The sequence below is a fragment of the Myotis yumanensis genome, unplaced genomic scaffold (assembly GCF_028538775.1).
Source record: "Myotis yumanensis isolate MYYU_CA2020_CCGP unplaced genomic scaffold, mMyoYum1.0.hap1 SCAF_2, whole genome shotgun sequence".
NCBI lineage: Eukaryota > Metazoa > Chordata > Mammalia > Chiroptera > Vespertilionidae > Myotis > Myotis yumanensis.
The window spans coordinates 62,783,249-62,801,412 of record NW_027223753.1 but is presented as its reverse complement, the minus strand read 5'-3'; the positions used below and the strand labels follow the sequence as shown (position 1 = coordinate 62,801,412).

Here is an 18,164-nt window from a genome sequence, read left to right as displayed (position 1 = left end):
GTTGCCCCACGCAGCCTGCTGTTCAGTCGTCTGTCCAGTTGTTTCGGTCGTGTTGGCCACTGGCTTTTTATATATTAGGATTAGTGCTCTCAATCAAGATTTGGTATGTGTTAGTAAAAAGTTTGATAAGGAACTAAAGCAGGTTTTATGTGCTGATATCGAGGATAGATCCATATGCTTTAAATAAAAAAACTAAATATTGGTGAGGTAAACATTTCTTGTGAACATTGCCATACCTACGATTCACACCTGGAATGCTGGCTATCACTTCTACATGTAGGAAGTGCCAAGTAAGTACTTGAAAACAAATCGAGGTGTTTTATTTTTATCTTTGTTTTAATAGTGTGGGGGTCTGTTTTCTTGTATGAAATAAATGAACTTTGCTGAAATTTAGTCTAGGCCAAGCATATCAAACTCGGGGCCTACAGGCCACATGACTTGTTTATTTGGCCCATGTTAGCTTTTGAGTTTGACATGCTTGGTCTAGGCAGTTTATAAAATAAGTGATACCTGTCCCTTACTGCAAGAATTGGATTGACATATGATTACAAGCCATAAATCAGTTAGAAAATGCATGATAATTTTGGTATAGTTGATAAGCCAGTACTTATATCAATGAGTACATAGCAGATCGAATTGTCTTTTGAAACTATCCCTAATTAACGAAAAGATGTCATTGGAATACAGGATACCTCAGTAATAGGAAGTAGGGGATAGGTCTCTGAGAGTTAAAAATAAACTCCTGAATTAAATTAATGAAGTTTGCAGTAGCCATATGGCCAGTTGGAGACAGACTCAGTGACAGGAGAAATATACATTAAATAGCAGGCATGGAGTGATATTGGTTTACTTACCCGTGTTGTATAGTGAGAGCTGGGTCCATAGTGATGGCTGGACCAAGACATCTAGGGGCAGGTAAGGATCCAGTGGTAAGATTCTTATATGCTAAGCTATAAGCATTTTTAAATAATAAGAATATTAAGTAAAAATATATAGAGGACTCCTCTTACTCTGAAGCAGTTAACATGAGTGATAAAAATATATATCATTTAAAAATTCTTTTTAATAAGTTCAAAAGTAAATTGAGTGTATTTAACATGTTAAATTATAAAGAAAGGAAAAATGTGAGGAAGGTGAAACAGACTATAGAAATATCCATTATATTTGAAACATAACCATATAGAATGTCTAAAAATGAAAAATGAAAAGATTGAAATTAAACTTCCAGTGGAAGTATTAACAGCAGAGAAGACCACAGCTGAAGAGAGAAATGGGGAGTGGAGAGTATAGATTGGAGGGCCTTACACAGAATGCAGCACAGAGAGACAATCGCTGGAAAATACAGCAGAGAGGTTAAGAGTCATTGAGGACAGAGGATGTAGCTTTAATATGCCTCTAACCAGAATTTCAAGGACAAAGCAATATTTGAAAAGACAATGAATGAGACACTTTTGGAATTGATAAAAGATAGTAACTTCAGATACTAAAACCTAAAGGGTCCCCAGTGAGATAAATCTCAACACACACACACACACACACACACACACACCCCTAAGCACATTGTTGAAAAACTTCAGAATACCAAAGACAAAGAGAAGTTACTAAAATTAGCCCAAAGGGAAAAATACAGATTATGAATCAATAAAGGAGTAACAGTGAGACAAAGGAATAACAATGAATTCTCAGCAACAAAAATGAAAACAAGATTGGTAAGTACACACCCTGGTTCATAGGCAGCTAGCTGTCCTTTGTCTCCTCACATGGTGGAAGGGACAGGGAGCCCTCTCAGGCCTCTTTATAGGGCAGGAATCTCACTCATGACCGAATTACCTCCCAAAGCCCTACCTTCAAATTACATCACCTTTAGGATTAGGATTTCAACATGTAAATTTGAGAGGGGTGGGTGGGTGGGAGAGTGGGGGTGGGGGTGGGTAGGACAAACATTAGGACCATAGCAAGCTGCAATGACATTAGCAACATTTTAGAAAAGTGATTTCACTGGGTTTGCTGTTATGCTTTGTTATATGTATAACATATGTTATTTTGTAAGTCCAAATATTTCATATTTTAAGAAATAGGTGGGAATAAAAAGAAAAAAAACCACACCTAAATGTTACCAGAATGTATCATTGTCTTACGGTGTTTAAAATAATGAACTGAGCTGTTTGAGACGTTACAATTGATGAGGATGCTCAAATGAGCATTAAATATGTTATTTTTACATAAATTCAGCAACTGGGAATTACTGAGACTTAATTGGCAGCTGATTCTCATCCAGAGCGTCAAAGCCAAGAAGCCAGCAAAGGCAGCCGTCTTGTGGAGAGTGACTTGGAGGCCAAACAGCCTTCCTAGTATCATCTCTAAATACTGGTCATCGCTGATTGCTTAGTCAATGAACTGTTCTAACCACTTACAATCTTCATAGCAACCCTTTTGAGGCAGGTATTATTATTCCATTTTACAGATGGGCAAACTGAGGTCCACAATGGTTAAATACCTTGCCAATGGTTAAATACCTCTGCCACTCAGCTAGGAAGTGGCAGAGTCCTGATTCAAACACAGTTTGAGTCCAGCCCTATGTTCTTATCTATCACTTTATGCTCCAGCTCAATTTTTCTTTCACTTTATTGCAAATAAGATTTACACTGAAGCATTGGATTAAAATATAGGTTCTTCTGACATAGTTGCTCTAAAGTTGATATTCATGAGCTCTGAGTGGCATCCTAAGCATTTGCCACTAGTTTGACTTCTATCTAATTTATCCTTCCCACAAATCTGACCACATTTCTGCTCAACATTAAGCCTCAAATTTAACTCTCTTAGATTAGCACGTAAGACTACTCAAGTGCTGGCACCCTGAGCATCCCTTTTGTACCACAGCCATCTATTCCCCTAAACCCTTTCTTTACTTCCATCACCAAAACCATGCATACTCGTGTTTCACACCCCCATGCCTTAGTACACTCTGCTTTCTCTGCCCAGAATTGCTCTGCCTACCTTCTTCTAGCTAACCCCTATACATCCTCAAACTTCTGAAACTTCACTCTATACCTACTTTCAATATTGATTTGGAAGCCTACCCTCTGCTCTTCAGCAACACCTCATGCTTTTTGTATCAGCATCCTCGGATGTGTCCTCCTCAAATAGTCTGTAATAACAGTAATACATGTTACTTATGGAGCAGCCCTAGTAAATTTACATGCAACATTTCTAATTCCAAGTACAACTCCAAAAGGTATCCATCTTCAGCTGCCTTTTAAGCATTAAAAGGTTGAGGAAACTGAGGTTTAGAGAGTGAGTTAGCAGGCCCATGGTTATACCATTACTAGTGGCTCAGTGCATGAATTCGTGCACATTGAAAGTGAATTAATTATGCCCTGGCCAGTTTGGCTTGGTGGATAGAGTGTCAGCCTGCAGACTGAAGGGTCCCAGGTTCAATTCCAGTCAAGGGCATGTGCCTTGGTTGTGGGCACATCCCCAGTGGGGGGTGGGGGGGTTGCAGGAGGCAGCTGGTTGATGTTTCTCTCTCATCGATGTTTCTAATTCTCTATCCCTTTCCCTTCCTCTCTGTAAAAATATATTTTTTAAAAAAAGAAAGTGAATTAATTAGAAGAAATATTTTAATATTGCTATTTGCCCTGACCCCAATCGCTGTCCCCTCCCTTTGCCTGCTGGCACCTGCCTTGGCTGGCCTGGCGCTGTCTGCTCTCTAGCCCTGCCCCCTGCCAACTGTTGTTCTGCCCTTTGGTCAATTTGCATATTACCCTTTTATTATATAGGATAATGGCAGCATCACACTCACATCTGGTTCCATATGTCTCCCCAGCGCCTGCCATTAGTGCTGACACTTTCCTGGTTAGATGGATGTGGATGGATAGATGACATGGGTTGAAATAGATCCAGGTTTGTAAGATAGAAAAAAGCCAAATTTGAAGTCACCGTGCAAAGACTTGCACTTAGGCTCTGCCTCTGCCTAGCTGCCAAAATAGGAGAGTTCCCCGTTGCTGAGTGTGTCCAGAGGTGATTACTGTCAAACGGGCTTCTGGGAAGGGGAAGAACTTGGCACTAGAGGCTGAAAATCAACAGGGATTACAGAAAGAGTTAACCCAGAGGCAGGGTGCCCATAGTGCACATCTTTGGGGAAGGACTATGTTGTCATGCAATCTTTATCGTAGCTCCTCAGATGGGGAGATAGCGATTTGCTATCTCTTCCTGCAGCTGTGACCAGAGCTTGATGTGGGTTTGGTCTCAGTGCGAGTGCGTGGACACCACCTGCCTTTTGGTTTATGTCCATGGCTGCTGTTTTCTGAAAATAGAAGCTGATATGCCTCTGACTCGCTCCCTTTCATCTCATGATCTTTTTGGTATATTTGTCCTAAATGTATCAACCCATCTCTTTCTTTGCTACATGTCAGATTTGTAAAATTTGTGAAATTGGTAAGTTATTGCTGAGAGATTTAAGCTTTCTTTTATTAATTCCTGGAATTTGGTGTCATGTGAAACAGAAGAAATATATGTCTTTGCTTATGTTGCCTCCCTAATGATATACAAGGTCATGGGGCCTCCTTCACCCTGAATCCCTTGACTAAAGTAACAGAGTTTGTTAAGGCCACCCCCTTGGGGTTCACCCCACCTCAGTTGGTCAGGGGGTGAGGGTCTACTTTTGGATTAGCCTTCTTCACTTGCTGTGACATGCTGTCCTCTCTTAACCCCCTCTCCACATGGCTCCTCAACAACCTCTCTCCTTTAATATCTTCCCTTTAAGTGACTGTTTAACAAGGTCCTCCCTGCACCTACGTAACTAGAAGTGGAAATACTGCAGGTTCTGAGCGCCTGCAAAGGCTCCCTCAGTTCTAGCCAGTGGGTCCCCAATCTCCATCCGGCACCTCTACAAAGACCGAGTAGGATTCTAATTCTCCTGTTCCCCCCCGGGCCCTGCAACACCACCCCACAAACTATGAGACAAACAGTGATGATCATTTTTCAGCTCATTTTATAATTTCATCCACTGGTTAGACTCTGGGCATTTAATTCCCTATGATGCAAACTCTCTTAGTTTTATGTAACTAAGTTTGTCTATTTCTCTGACTTACTATCTCAATCAATATAGTGTTGATTGGCTTAACAATGGAACCATTTCTATTTTGTACCTCTATCTCTCTTCTCTCTGACAGAAAAATCAGAGAAATGGGGCAGGCAGGTATTTGGTACATTCAGTGACTAACTTTCTCCCCTTTCTTTCTTTCTTTTTTCTTTTACATTAGGTATTTTTATTATGAAAGTAATAACATGCTCACCATCAGAAAACAATGCAGAACTATACAAATTTTCCAATCTCCTCTCTCACTAACAGTTCTTCCAGTTATTCTCCAGGCATTTACTAAAATAGAAATAAAATAAAATCACATACAATACACACACAATGCACTTTATACACAATAGAATGCTACCAAAGATACTATTCTGTAATTTGACTTTTTTCATTTAATAATTACTGTGATCATTTTCTATGCCAGTATATTTGTTTGTCTGTTATTCTTTTTAAATACTTACAGAATAGTTTTATTACTTAGAACATGCTGGTTTCAAGTTGCAGAAACGCAACTCAAACTATCTGAAGTCCCAAAGAGAATTTATTGGTTCACAAAAGTGGGGGAAAGAACGACAGGGCTGGCCTCAGGAAGGGTTATGTTCAGGACTCAATGATGTACTCAAGCTACCTTCTCTTCCCATTTCTCAGCACTGATGCTCTGTTTTTGCCTCATTCTTTTCTAGAGCATCCCCCTGCCTCAGGACATTTGCACCTGCTGTTTCCACTCCTAGAAAACTTTCTCTTCAATTATCTGGATTAGTTGTTCCTTAACCTTCTCTGTACTTTATTCAAACATCATCTTCTTAATAAATCTTATTCTGACCACCCTACTGGAAATTGAATTATTCATCCACCTCCACTCCTGTATTCACGGAGCCCCTTTTCTAATTCATTTTTCTCCATAATGTTTGTTGCTATGTAAATATATATATATATATATATATATATATATATATATATATATATAGATATAGATAGATATATAAAACATTTATTTTTGTTTATTGTTTAACTTCCCCTCTAGAATGTAGGAGGTCAGGGAATTTTTATTTAAAGCTGTGCTTCCTGCATCTTGACCTATGCTTGGAACACAGTAGGTACTCAACAAATATTTGCTGAATAAATACTGAATAAATTTTAAGAGGCCACTTAATTATACAGATGAAGAAACTGAGAATAAGTGGCTTTCTCAGGGTCTTACTGTGAGTTAGGGGCAACTAATGGGTAGTTAGAGTGGAATAAACTTAGTTTAGACTAACTACAGCAAGGCCTTTGAAGCATTTCTTCAGAGAGACCGTGCCCCTGGCCACAGGACAGCTCTTTTCCTTCTGTGTTGGTGTAAAATTCTGTGCTGGGCTGCATATCTGGTGCTTCGGCCAGATGGGTCACGCTGTGCTCTCTGTTCCTAAAACACATAGATAGGAATGTGCTGACGCTTTGGCCAGGAGGGGCATGCTGTGCTTTCTGTTCCTAAAACACATAGATAGGAAGGTAGTCACTGTACTGATACTGTACTGTGTCAGGAACTAAGGTTTTGTAACTTTGTGGTTTTTGCAAATAAAAATGCTGTAACTCCAGTAGTCAGCACTGCAGTTCAGCCTCTGCTTCGGCAGGGTGCTGTAACTGTAGTCGCTGGCCAGCTTAATAAAGGTTCCTAAATTTTGATCTGAGTCCCTGGTGGTTGTCTCCACGGGTCACCCCATTACAGTTCCAGCCTAAGCTGAAAATAATTTTCTAGGTGCCATGTTCATATTATTATACTTGTAATTACCATTTTTTGGATGCCTGCTGTATACCACACTGCTTTGCACCTTACCCTCATTTATTTCATCTTTGAGATCTGTAATGTTATTATTTTCTCTTTATAGATGAGGAAACTGAAGTAGGTACTACCATTGTTCCATTACACAGACAAGGAAATAGGCTTAGCTAGTGGAAATAACATTGCTCAAGGTTACATGGTGAGTACATGACGGACACAGGTCTCAAATCCAGACCTTTGACTGCAGACCTGTGCCTTAATTGAACAGCCACTTGCCTTGAGCTTTATGGAATTAGAGACACTCTCCAGCAGGCCCTGGGGTGAGGTGGAGTGACGATTTACAACCTGATGGTGTTACAGACAACAAATACATCAAGCAGAGACAAGGCCAGAAATCCACATATGCAGTGGTGTGGAGAGAGTCGAAGGCCCTCTTTCTGTTAAATTCACAGACATGTTGGCATATTGGCAATGTTTGCTCACTGCTTCCTGGGACTCTCTCTCAAATTTTTGCCATTTCTAAAATAAATTTTAAAAAGTTAGGGATTGATTTTATTCACTTAAAAAAACACGCAACAAATTGTTCGTTTTCTTGTCACAGGAAGAGAGGGGGCCCTGGATCAGCCAGGCGGCCTTTCAAGCTTCAGATGGATGCACAGTGAGTTTCCCCACATTCAGGTTTCATTAGGAAGGAGAAAGGGGGGTGGCTGGATGAAACAGATCACTTCTTTTGCTTAAAGAGCGTTTCCACATTGGCAAACAACTACCAGACATTTCTTTTTGTAAAATTCAAAAAACTTTTTTTAAAGTTCACATATTGAAGGTTATGCTATGGAATTTAAGAGGAGATAAAGGGAATGCCAGTCAGGCCCAGTTTTGTAAATGGCTCCCAGACTACTCACTGTGAAAGGGAACCAAAGTTTTGCCATCCTGAAACAGCCTTTTGGGATGTTGATTTTAAGCTGTTAATTTAAAAACAAAAGACTCAGAAAGAACCTTTGACCCTGCCCCCTTTCCTTCCAAAAGATTCATACAGTAAACCCTGCTTCAGGAAGGAGATCGTAGGATGTTCATCTTAGCCTATCGAATTCTGGCAAATAGGAGAGCTGTCCCCGCATTTCTGAGTTGCCTAGCAAGAATTTGTCTGCCATGTGTGTTCCGCTCTTCCTCAACTTACCCGTGAGTCACCCATTCTCACTTCTGAGATCTAATAATCCATTTCCCCGCCTTTTTTTGTCCAAAACGTCATCTATACCCAATGTTGCCTCACTGTCTTTGAGATTTTCATGCCTATGTGAAGTCCCTGTGCACCTGGATTAACATTTTGATGTTTTTTCTTATTAACCTAACCTATCTTTGTTAATTTGATTAGTTAGCCCAGTTAGAAGAGTTTAGAAAGTGGGAGAAGAAGGTTTTTTGTTTTTTTGTTTGCCCCTACACTGTCCTAGAGAAGAGACCTCTGGACCTCAGGCTTCCCGCAGCTCAGTGTGAGTGCAGGTCCCAGGGACAGGCAAGAGAAACTTCACACCTATCAACTGGAATGTCCCCATAAAGCAAAAGACAGGCTAAATATAGGCTTTCACCTTGAAATGCCACAAAGGTAATAAAAACAGGGCATGGTAGTTTATGACAGGTTGACTTGCAACACTCCCATTTCACCATTTATGTAACTTTCCAAGCCATAGAACTTATTGAAACTAGAGAAGTAGGGAAGTGAGTTGATGAGTCTGGAGGGTTTGGCCATCCAAGTGCACCAGACAACACGGGGCACCAGAGAACTGATTGTCCCATCTCCCTGGCCTGAGCTCCTCCCCACCATCCTGCCTCTCCACCCCACCATCCTCTGAACCTGTAGAAACCTCCAGCACATAGTAGCTGTCCAATCAGTACTCATCTCCTTGCCTTCAGGGATACATGATACTTTTGCATGTCGATTTATTTAGGAACCATCCAACATTAATAGGAAAATCAGTTTCATCATGATTTCCTTTGATAATTTTTAGTTAGGCAAATGAGGCAGTACAGTATTTACGGCGAGTCCTAAGTTTGGGGTATGTCATTACTCAGCTTTTGGGACACAACTCTTCTTGTTGTGTATAGCTCATAGGCTTTAACAGCATTCCTGATTCTGGTTTAGCATTTCAAACATTACCACTTAATTAAAATTAATTTAATTAAAACACACCAACTGAGTTTTCTTTCTCAACTCATTTTAACACAATTCTTTTTACTTCTAACTTCTATTTTTCCTTTGAATGAAATGTATATTCAAAGAAAGAAAGAAAATTATGAAGCTTCTCTAGTCTGGGTTAACAATTTGCCCTTTGGTTCCTGTAAAAATACTTGTTTGTACTAACATCAAATGGGCTAACTACACACAAACAGGCTAAGGAAAGCAAAAAGTATATAAAAACTGCCTAACAGGAAACTAGTTCACATCTCTGGAGGCCCACACTAATGAAGTCAACTGCTGAATATACTTATATTAATGTTGGCACGCTATTACCACATATTCCACTATTACTAAGTTGTCATGGGAGATCAGTTGAAGGCCAGAAGTCAATCAGTCCAAGGACAAATCCAGCCTTCAGTGTGAAACCCTTTTGCCACAATCACAGAGACCTTTCAGGCTCTGGATGCTCAGCACTACTGGACACTAAGACTAGGATGTTAGCACATGTTGGCTACCTCTAGGGAGAGGAAGTGCCTCATGCCCACATGTGGCAGGAATACTCAGGCCTCTGAGGTCCAAATGGAACCAGCCATAGAAGACCCAGCACCTCACTGACTCTAGTTTAACTCATCAGCTCCCTCCAATTTATTTTGCTAGTTCTTCCAATTTAATAACTCCATTCCCACCGATGGGCTCCCTACTTCTAACTTCTTCTATTTACTCTATTTTGTCTCCTATTCTTTGATCTGATGCTTTCTGAAGACACAGGTCTTGGTAATTGACCTCTTCTGGGAGCGCTGCTGCAGTGGGCTGCGGACTTTGCCCCTCTGGGGCCCACCTCAGTGCCTCAGGGAGGACTCAGCCAGCCCCCAGGTGCTGTAAAGATTTTATTTATTTATTTATTTGGAGTCGTTTTAAGTTCACAGCAAAATTGAGAGGAAGGTATAGAGATTTCCCATCTACCTGCTGCCTCAATATGTACATAGCATCCCCCACCAGAGTGGTACATTTGTTACAATGAATGAATCTACAGTGACACATCATCATGAACCCAAGTCCATAGTTTACATGCGGGTTCATTCTTGGGGTTGTGCATTCTGTGGGTCTGGACAAATGTATGACTTGCATTGTACATAATATTTTCCCTGCCCTAAAAATCCTCTGTGATCCACCTATTTATCTCTCTTTCCTTACCAACCCCTGGCAACAACCATATCCAGAGTCTAGCCTATTCCAGAATGTCATATAGTTGGAATCAAACAGTATGTAGCCTTTCCAGAAAGGATTCTTTCAATTAGTAATATTCATTTCAGTTTCCTCCATGTCATTTCATGGTTTGATAGCTCAGTTCTTTCTAGTGAGGAATAATATTCCATTGTCTGGATGTATCATAGTCTATCCATTCACCTACTGAAGGACATATTGGTTGTTTCCACATTTTGGCAATTATGAGTAAAGCTGCCATAAACACCCAAGTGCAGGTTTTTCTGTGGACATAAGTTTTTACTCCCTTTGGGTAAATACTGAGGAACAGGATTGCTGGATCATGTGGTAAGAGTATGTATAGTTTTATAAGAAACTGCCAACCTGTGTTCCAAACTGGCTGTGCATTTTGCACTCCTATTAGCAATGCCTGTGAGTTCCTGTTGCTCCACATCCTCACCAGCATTCAGTGTTGTCAATATTGTGGATTTTAGCCATTCTAATGGGTATGTAGTGGTTGGTATCTTGTGATTTTAATGTGCATTTCCCTTATGACATATAATGTGGAACATTTTTTCATGTACCTTATTTTTTTCAATACAGAACTTTTATTGCATCTTTAAAACATCACAATGATGTCCTAGGAATCATCATCCCATCATCCCCTTAGGGCTGACAGACGGCTAGGGTCAGCTCACTTGGGTATTTGCCTCCGGCAGGCCAGGTAAGCTCTGATAGCACCTCAGCAGATTACTCTCTGGTTGCCTGGTTTCTCCTGAGGCCAGGCCTTGTTGAGACGAACAGAGCACTCTGGTATAATGCAAACTGGTTCCTTTTCCCTCTCCCTGCTGGAAACCTGAGGTTATATTTCTCAGATACTTGCTGTGAAAACCTGGCCAAATTCTTGGAGAAAAATCTCACAAAAGCTTGCCATCTACTCCTCACACCCCAAGACAGATTCTCCTGGCGTGTCTTAAAAAACAAAACACATATTTTTATTGATTTCAGAGAGGAAGGGAGAGGGAGAGAGAGATAGAAACATCAATGATGAGAGAGAATCATTGGTAGGTGGCCTCCTGCATGACCCCTGCTGGGGATGGAGCCCACAATCTAGGCATGGACCTCCTGGTTCATAGGTCAATGCTCCCTGATGTTTTTAATGCCTAGAGGTATCCACCTTGAGCCTTCTTTAACTCATTAGTTACAGCTCAGGTTTTCCCACCCAGCACTGGAACCTGGGAGGGTCCCACTCCTCAGGCTCTGCTCTGGTGAGTTGAGACTCGCTCTATTTGCCTGTCTGTCTCTCCAGTAGGAGGGGCAGCAGTTTGCCCTGTGTCTTCCCCTTTCTCGGGAATCTGAGAAGAGTTGTTTCTTGTTCAGTCCATTCAGAGTTTTATTTGCCCTTAAGACAGAGCTCCTTACATGCTGAACCATGGGAGGGACCAAAGTTTTGCCATCCCAAAAGTATGCTTTTGAGCTTAAAATCTTAATTTTAAGCTGGTTATGAAGAAACAAAAGCCTCAGAATCGCTTACCTGTCTGTAGGAATTTATATAGATAGACCTGCTTACAGGAAAGGGGCATCAGCATAGCATTGTCATATAAACTAAACATGGCAGACGGAGGACTCTAGCAAAGCCCCTGTGAACTTCCCTGTGTGTCCCATGATTTCCCGCAGCCCAGCAAGAATTTGTTTATTACGTGTTTGTTCTTTCCCATCCACCTGCAAGTTGCCTGCGTTCCCTTTGGAACCTCAGACCCCTGCCTCCTTCTCTTTTGTCTAAAACTGCCCAGTGCATCTTCAGGTCCCATATTGTATGGTACCACATTCGTCATATGTTTTGGACTTTCATATACATTCGTAATAAAATTTGGACTTTTTTCTCCTGTTAATCTGTCTCATGCTAATTTGATTATAAGCCCAGCCAGAAGAACTTACAAAAGGTGGGAGGAAAATTATTTTTTTCACCCCTCCCCCCTAACTGGAAATTATTCCCCCGGGTTTCTTACTCGGGCTGGAGGAATTTATGAATCTCCAGGCTGCCTGAGTCAGTGGTCTTTCATCTGCTCAGCGAGGCCCCGGAAGAACACTCCCATGCAGAAGAGAGTTCCCTGCTCAGAAAATTGGATGGAGTCCCGCCTGGGCGGAGATCCATGTGCCACAGAGACACACAGACACACAGTGTGGTCCAGGCAATGGATGGTCCCCTGGCCAGTCACCAGTCCTATGAGCCTTGGCAGAGAAACCCCCATTCCCAGAAATGGCATCTGATCCCTAAGCTTTATAATTTACATCCCCCCTTTACTGAATACATTTTTTAAATCTGCCTGAGACTCCACTGCTTGGGGGCTTCTTGGGTGACTTCGTAATCTACCGCTGGGATGTGAGCTCCCAGGAGCCTCTGCTCAGAGGCCTCTTCTATTGCCATGAACCTGCTGACTGAGAATGTGGACCCAGTGTGTCCGCATAGTCTTAGTCTATTTTTTTCCCCAAGGAAAAATGGATATCTGATTATTTATTTATTATTGTGGTAAAATATACATAAAATTTACCTCTCTTTCTACCTCTTTTATGATAGCTGTCCTTATGGGTATAAAGTGGTACCTCAGCGTGGTTTTGATGATTGTTTCCCTAATGGTTAGTGATGCTGTGCATCTTTTCATGTGTTTATTGACCGTTTGTATATCCTTTTAGAGAGATGTCTATTCATGTCCTTTGCCCATTTTTTAAGTAGGATTATTTGTTTTGAGTAGGGTCAGAAACCTGATTTGTTTAATGGTCACACCCAAATGTTAAATATTGGTTACTAGGTAAACTTTTTTTAAAAAAAAGACTATGAAAAAACAGCAACAACAACAACAAACACTGTGGAGGTCAAACAAATCCTGTCAGGTGGTGGCTCCGGCCTAGTGCTGCCTCTGCCTTAGCCGGGTACAGAGGCTTTGAGGTGTGTTGTCCAGGAAACAGAGCATTCACTGTTTAACATGCAGTGCTTTCCAAAGTCCCATTTGCTTCCCTTTTATTACCAGAACCCATACACCTCACCTGCACTTTACAACAATGGAAGCCCAGGACATACTTGACTTTGGCTAAAGGAGGGCCTCCCTGGTGAGGAGTCAGAGAAAACTTCCCATGAACCGAATGTGAAGCATTAAAGACCTTTGTCCCACTGCACAACTTTTCACTGAAGAATATTCCTTCATACTCATTCATTGTTTACAAGAGGAGAAATCAGCACATTAATGTGAAAGTACATTAACGAGGTAATTCAAGGAGACGGCCACCGCCTCCATGCTGACCTCTTCCAGCCCCGCTGGCAAAGGTGCTTCCCGTGGGCTCCGTGGAAACGCCCTGGTCCGGAAGGTCCCAGGGTTGATGCCTGCCCCTGCTGCTCTTTGTCTGGGTGAACTTCTGCCCTGAGCTCTGCTTTCTTCCCCCATAAGACGGGCTTAATAATACCTCCATGAAGGACTAAAAGCTTTCTTTTTTAAAGTGGAAGTGTTTTTTTTAAACAATGTTCTGTGCAGTGCTTACTTTTAAACTCTCCTTTTTCATGTCCTCCTGGTTTGGGGAAGAGCGTGGGAGTGGCTGACACACACAGTGGTGCTTGGGTGGGCCTAGTCGAGTGTTGTAACTGGGTGCCAAGCCCCCTGGACCTTGCCCTCTGAAGGCCAATGAAGTTTTTTTAGGCTGTAATCATTACTGTCCTTGACATTTCCCACTTGGCAGCTTGCATGCCTCCTCCGGGCTTTCTTGAAAGCCACGGCCATCCCTCTCTGACACATCCCTGGCAAAGGCACTGCTGTGGTTAGCCAGCGTGGCCCTGGCCTTTGCAGCGCCCACCGCCACAAGCTCAGTACTTGCTTCTGAAGCTCCTGTCTACAGCTGCTCAGGGCTGACAGGTGTCTCCCCACCAGCAAGCACACTTCTCCAGGCCAAAGTCTGAAACTCTAGCAAATTACAGGCCCTTCAAAGGAGGAAACAATCGCACAGGCCCTGGCAGGACATTTGAGGGCCTCCAGGAATCTCTGGATCCCAGGTAGGGAACAGTGTTCCAGGATCCCCAATAATAGAAACCAGGAGGGCACATGACAGACAAAGCTAAGGCCTTAACCCATCCAGACCCTCTCCTTAGCCATATCACTTTAGGAAAGTTTACCTTATATCTTATCAATATGACAAGAGGGCTAAATGAGACCTCAAACTTAAAGTGCCTGGTATTCAAGAGGAGCTTAACCAAAGTTACTTCCTCAACATCTTCGAGGTAGAGAAAAGAACCAGAGACAGGGCCATGAAGTGTTTGCCAGGTACCAGCCAGAGGTGCCACCTGCACATTCTTCACGTCCAAGGAGCCAGGGACTGGGAGGGGCCCAAGCACGGGGCATCCTCAAGCCATCCAGTGAGTGTCCTCTCCATAGTGGGTGGCTCCTTGAGAGGTGGGAGGGTTGTGTCATACAGGCCCACTCTCTCTCCTGCACCACGTCTCCTAAAAGGCTTAGAAGCTCTTATACAAATACAACTGCTGGGTGTGTACCCAATAGCCAAATTGTTCCAGAATGGGTATGAAGATTGGGGTCCTCGCTGTGCCTTTCCACACAAATGGCCATTGCTATGATTATGCAGGGCTGAGCCTGTGGAGAAAATTGTGTAACTGTGCAAACTAGGGCCAAGTCAAATTCATGGCGTTCAAAATCAGTAAACCCTTAATGATCCTTTTGTCATGGCTCAGCCCCTTTTCCTATTTCCCTCAGCTGCTCTTCCAAACCTTAACCCTTTTCCACAAGTTCCCTAACTTACCTCTGCCCCATCCTCTCTGCACGCGCACTGGCTTCCACGTCTCCTGGAAAGCTGGTGTTCCAGGTATTGACTTTCCCGTTCCCACCCTGCATCTTCAAAGTTGTCCACTTTGGCACCAATCTGTCCCTCCTCTGCTCCAGTCCGAAGAGAACAGAGGCATTTCTTTCTTTTCATGGGCATCCGCTCTATAGTGGACTCCCAGTGTCCCTTCTTCTGGCTGAGAAACCAAAATTGCCTTTTGGGAACCATCCCCTTCTGTTCTTAGTCCATGTGGTGAGTTACTATTGATCCCACCCCAACTCCTGCTCCAGAGGTGGACATGTGACCAGTTTGAGGCCATTCAAAACACCCCATCTCCCTGGCCACTGTTAATGGGTAAGAATGGACACATAAATGAAACCTGTACAATCAGAGTTAATCCAGAGAATCTTGGTAGAGCCATTGACTGAGATATATCTAGTCTATTTATTTTATTGAGACTGTAGGCCTTATGGACCCCATAATGATGAAAATAGTGGGAACCATGTTTGCTACCATATGAGGAGAGAGAGAGAGAGAGAGAGAGAGAGAGAGAGAGAGAAAATACCCTGAAAACATTTTTTTATCTTTGGAGGTAGCCATGCCAGGATTTTTCTTTTCTTTTTTTTCTGTTACATAAGTTGCTCTTTCTCTCTTAAGCTGGTGGGTTTCTCTCACTTGCAACTAAAAAGAAAGGAAGGAAAACACACTCTCTTCTAGACTGTAAATATCACTAGGAAAGGACCATAACTGTATCTGTGTTGTTCATTCCCAGCATTTAGGTCAGTGCCTAGCACATAGTAAGGTGTCAATAAATAGTTATTGACTAATCCTACCTGTGACTAGTGTTGATGATCCCATTTCTTTACCTCGCCTCTATCTTTATTCCTTTATAATTTTATTTCTTTTGTTTTAAAACCTCTCTCTTCCACAGATAGTATATATATTCAAGTCCCCCTAATTCTCAAAATAAAATCAAGCACATATCAACAAAATAAAACATCTTCCTTCATTATGACATCTCTTCTTAGCATCCTGACCTAATTTCCCAACCCTGTTGAGCTTTTCAAAAGCATTTTCTTCACTCATTGCAACATGACTTCTGTTCCAACTAGTTATCTTAGTGGTTCCTGACATCACTGACATGAAAACATATAGTCAGCACTCTCTGTCAGTCACTCATTACTATTCACACAGTTGATTGATCTTCCTTCTTCTTAGGAGGCAGGGTGTCCCTCAGAATCTCCCAGACTCCACCCTCTGGATCTCAGCTCATGGCCCTTCTGCCTGAAAGTTCTACTGGAATTCTAGTCTTCCATTCAATGCAGAGCATTTGGAATTTTCTTCTTGCATTGGAACTTCAGCCGTACAACACTGTCTCTCCTTGTCCTTTGTAATTTGCCCCAGAAGGCAAAGTAGACCAGGCCTGTGTCACACTCTGTCACCCAGTGTGTTGAGGGCCCACACTAATGTCACGATTTGAACGTCAGAGTTATACCAAGTGTAGGAAGGCCATTGTGACTGGCTCATGGGTGCCCAAGGCTGGCACTCTTAGCTTGATAATTTTCAGAGGCCAGTCTCCTAACTCAGCCCTTTAGGTATTTAACTGGGAGTATTCTCTACAACCTCCAGGATCAGGTTAGAGATAGTTTTCATTTTATGTTGGCTAATGTACTCTTACCAAAGGCCATTTCAAGAAAGGACCATGAAATGAGGTGCCTTGTCACACAGATTGGTGAGCCCCTTGGGGATTAATCCTGGCTGCTTCTGATGACCTGACAAGCAGTAGGAGATTCCAGGCATCTAAGTAGAAAAATAAAACTTCACCCACATAACTAGAGAATGAATTATTTAATTTATACAGGCTTAAGAGAGAAATGATCTCTGTTCATCCTGCCAAGCTTTGGAAAACAATGGAGTCCTCCAGGGGCTACAATTCATTTTATTTATTTATTCAGCAAATATTTGGCAAGCACCTACTACCTCCTGTGAGGAGTTTATTACCCACATAGGGACAAAAATCATGCAGATAAATATCTTTAATAAAATGTGACATTAAAGTTCAAATGGGTTTTCTTCTGTTAAAAGGCTGCAAAGAGCCTTAGAAGTAAGAGTTAAGTCAACAAATGTGAAGTACTTATTTAATCTAGTCAAATATCAGGCCATCTCCGTTAGGGATGGCTAGACTTATCTCTGTATCAGAGCCTAAAACAGTAGCCTGGTGTGGACCCTGGCAACTGGAATTTCAAACAATGTCCCTTAGTTAGTCTGACTGCCCCTCGGTTTAGACATCATTGATAAATTCCAACCTTTGCCTTCAGAACTGGACTTCACATCTCAGTGTCATTTGATAGCATCCCCTACTTGAAAATGGTCATCTCTAGATGATCTAACTGCACTCCCTTTTGTTCACTCCTCTCTCTATGGCTTTTCTCAGCCCCTTTCCCTGTGTACTCCTTTTCTACCAGCCATGGAGGAGTTTTCTATGGCTGTCATAAGCTTCAAACTTAGTGGCTTGAAAGAATGCAAATTTATTATTTCACTGGTCTCTAGGTTAGAAGTCTCACTGGGCTGAAATCAGGGTGTCAGCTGAGCTATGTTTTTTCTGGAGACTCTAGGGAAGCCTCTGGTTTCTTGTCTTTTCTAAAGGCTCAAGGGCCTCACCCATCTTCAAAGCCAGCAATGGCTTGTCAAGTCTTCCTAACATCTCATTATTCTGACCATGCTTTAAAAGTCACATCTCTTTCTCAGACTCTCCTCTACTTCCTTCCTCTCCCACTCTTAAGGACTCTTCCATCCCTCTGTTTTCAAAGTCAGCAACATGGGGCTGAGTCCTTCTCACACTGCATGACCTCCTCTTCTGTCTCCCTCTTTCACTTTTAAAGACTTAATGTGATTATATTGGGCCCATTTGGGTAATCTACACCCCCCCCCCCCCCCCCCCCCCCCGCCTATTTTAAGGTCAGCAGAAGAACAACCTTAGTTCCATCTGCAACCTTACTTACTCTTCGCCATGTATCCTAACCTCTTCCCAGGTTCTGGGGATTTGGACATGGATGTCTTTGGGGGCATGGTTCTGCTGCTGCAGGCCCCTTTTCTGAGGCTGTTCTCTAGCCCTC

General features: G+C 42.3%; 1 protein-coding gene across 1 annotated transcript in view; it reads right to left on the bottom strand.

Annotated features, from left to right (window-relative positions):
• The window catches only part of SAMD13 (sterile alpha motif domain containing 13), a 76,848-nt gene extending 61,641 nt beyond the window's left edge, over nt 1–15,207 (bottom strand). Inside the window, exon 1 of the mRNA XM_070403717.1 lies at nt 15,028–15,207. Within this exon, the coding sequence (XP_070259818.1) occupies nt 15,028–15,207 (180 nt within the window). The remainder of the gene's footprint in view (nt 1–15,027) is intronic.
• Between the last annotated feature and the right edge of the window lie 2,957 nt (nt 15,208–18,164).